This window comes from Egretta garzetta, unplaced genomic scaffold (genome assembly GCF_000687185.1).
Source record: "Egretta garzetta isolate BGI_Z169 unplaced genomic scaffold, ASM68718v1 scaffold219, whole genome shotgun sequence".
NCBI classification, from domain to species: Eukaryota; Metazoa; Chordata; class Aves; order Pelecaniformes; family Ardeidae; genus Egretta; species Egretta garzetta.
Window position 1 is genome coordinate 179,037 of NW_009260671.1, and position 2,675 is coordinate 181,711.

General features: G+C 59.6%; 2 protein-coding genes across 2 annotated transcripts in view; both read left to right on the forward strand.

Annotated features, from left to right (window-relative positions):
• Positions 1-854: 854 nt before the first annotated feature.
• The window catches only part of LOC118452973 (tubulin alpha-5 chain-like), a 3,019-nt gene continuing 1,198 nt past the window's right edge, over positions 855-2,675 (forward strand). Inside the window, exons 1-3 of the mRNA XM_035901122.1 lie at positions 855-1,532; positions 1,673-1,821; positions 2,007-2,670. Of these exons, the coding sequence (XP_035757015.1) occupies positions 1,352-1,532; positions 1,673-1,821; positions 2,007-2,670 (994 nt within the window). The 5' untranslated portion in view covers positions 855-1,351. The remainder of the gene's footprint in view (positions 1,533-1,672; positions 1,822-2,006; positions 2,671-2,675) is intronic.
• Positions 2,155-2,675, forward strand: part of LOC104132418 (tubulin alpha-5 chain) — a 6,405-nt gene continuing 5,884 nt past the window's right edge. The window contains 1 exon segment of the mRNA XM_035901132.1: positions 2,155-2,159. The gene's annotated coding sequence lies outside the window, so the exon portion shown is untranslated.

Here is a 2,675-nt window from a genome sequence, read left to right on the forward strand (position 1 = left end):
CCCCCCCCGATTTGCAAGGTCCTTGGCCAGGGAGGAGGAGTCCTTTCTTGTCTCTTTTTTTTCTTGTGGCCATCTAGAGGTGCTTGCAGCTGCGCCAGTGTTTGCTGCGCACTTCTGCTGAGGATCCCAGGGCTTCCTCAGGACTTATCATTGGCTCCTTGTGTTACAAAACCTTTATGGACCTGCTGGGAGACATAAGGGGGGGTGTCACTTTGCTACTCCTTGCACTTTTGGGAAAGGTGGGGAGATGGACTCCTGGCTCTCACCATGGGTATCAAGGGCTTATTTTTCTGCCATCCCTCACTGTTGCTGCTGCCCCTGAAATGCAGCACTGAAAGCACCCTAGATGCACAGAGTCAGGACTTGCTGCGACCTGTGCAACTTCCTTGGATGGCAATCGCTGCTGTGCTCCGGAGCCCAAAATGGCTGGCTCCACCGGCTTCCTGCCAGCTGACTCACAGCGGGGCACCCATGGCTCTGGAAATCCGGTTTGGTTTGGATGCTCCTCTGCCTCGGTTGCGCCTGATGACGCATCCAAGTGCTTGGCAACAGCAGGGCTGATGCAGTGAATATTTTGGTTCTTGTCGAAAGAGCTGCGGCCTCTGGGATGCCTCACCTGGAGGGAGAGAGGCTGCAGAGCCCACCTCAGCCTCGCTTCCCCTGAGGGACCTGAGGCTGCCCTTGAAGCCCTGAGCTAGGGGACCTCCCACCTCAGCCCTTCGGTTCAGTTAAGAAATGCGGCTAACGCTTCCTCCTCCTCCGGAGCTAATTTAGGGAAGCCGAGCCTCAGAGCATGGCAACCGTTCACTTCTGCAAACCCCGCCCTTGCTGGGCACCCATCCTCAGTGCCATCACCTCCTCAGCTCCCAGCGCCTGGGTGATGCTCTGCCATCTCAGCCCACAGCCCTGCTTCTGGAGGAGCAACGGGGGCCGTGCCAGCTGCTGTGGGGCTCCAGCCCAGGGGCCAAGTGGGTGTTCAGACAGCAGAGAAGATGCTCACTGGGTGCTTTGCAGGGCTGTGGGTGGGGGCAGCCCAGGGAACATGCTGGCCTGGTGTCCCTGGCTCCAGCAGATGTGTCTCCCTCTCCCTGGTCCCCTGAGGTGGGTAGTGCAGTGGTGGGAGGCAGAGCACCAGGTTTGGGAGAGGGCAGCAGACTGGGATGAGCACAAGGCACCCAGGCTATAGGGCAGTGCGGCTTGCACAAGCCACCGAGGGCCTGGGCCACCCTGCCTGGGCTGTGCACCTCACCACCTGCAGCGATAGCATTGTGGCCCCAGCTGGGATCTGACCCTGCCTCCCCCTCCCCAGCGTGAGTGCATCTCCGTCCACGTCGGCCAGGCCGGCGTCCAGATGGGCAACACCTGCTGGGAGCTGTACTGCCTGGAGCACGGCATCCAGCCCGACGGGCAGATGCCCAGCGACAAAACCATCGGCGGAGGGGACGACTCCTTCACCACCTTCTTCTGCGAGACCGGGGCTGGGAAGCACGTCCCACGGGCCATCTTTGTGGACCTGGAGCCCACCGTGATTGGTGAGTGCACCTCGGCTGGGCAGTGGCCGTGGTCACCAGCTATGGGAACAACCCACTGCGGGACAGTCCCTAGGGTGGCTCCTGCCACTTTTCCCCAGGGCCAGTTAGAAAATCTCTGACGTTGTGCTAACCTCTCCTAGATGAGGTTCGGGGAGGAGTCTACCGCCAGCTCTTCCACCCCGAGCAGATGATCACGGGCAAGGAGGATGCTGCCAACAACTATGCCCGCGGGCACTACACCATCGGCAAAGAGATCATTGACCAAGTGCTGGACAGGATCCGGAAGCTGGTAGGTGACCACCAAGAGGGGGTGTGCATCCCCCTGGGCTGGGCTCCAGCATCCCGCTGGGGATGCAAACATGGTGTGAGCCCTGCGGTGCCCTGGGAGGGATCTGTAGCTGTCCAAGCAAAAGTTTGAAACTTCCCTCCAGCAAAGTCAGTGCTTGGTTGAATCTTACTTGGCTCTCTCCACAGGCTGACCAGTGCACGGGACTCCAGGGCTTCCTCGTTTTTCGTAGTTTTGGAGGTGGCACTGGCTCTGGATTCACCTCCCTGTTGATGGAGCGACTCTCCGTTGACTATGGCAAGAAGTCCAAGCTGGAGTTTTCTATCTACCCCGCGCCACAGGTCTCCACTGCCGTGGTGGAGCCCTACAACTCCATCCTTACCACACACAGCACATTGGAGCATTCGGACTGCGCTTTCATGGTGGACAATGAAGCCATCTACGACATCTGCCGCAGGAACCTGGACATCGAGCGCCCAACCTACACCAACTTGAACAGGCTCATCAGCCAGGTTGTCTCATCCATCACGGCATCCCTGAGGTTTGATGGGGCCCTGAACGTCGACCTGACCGAGTTCCAGACCAATCTGGTGCCCTACCCTCGCATCCACTTCCCCCTTGCCACTTATGCTCCTGTGGTTTCGGCCGAGAGAGCTTATCATGAGCAGCTGTCGGTGGCCGAGATCACCAACTCCTGCTTTGAGCCAGCCAACCAGATGGTGAAGTGCGACCCTCGCCACGGCAAGTACATGGCCTGCTGCCTGCTGTACCGTGGGGACGTGGTGCCCAAGGACGTCAACGCCGCCATTGCCCCCATCAAGACCAAGCGCAGCATCCAGTTTGTGGACTGGTGCCCC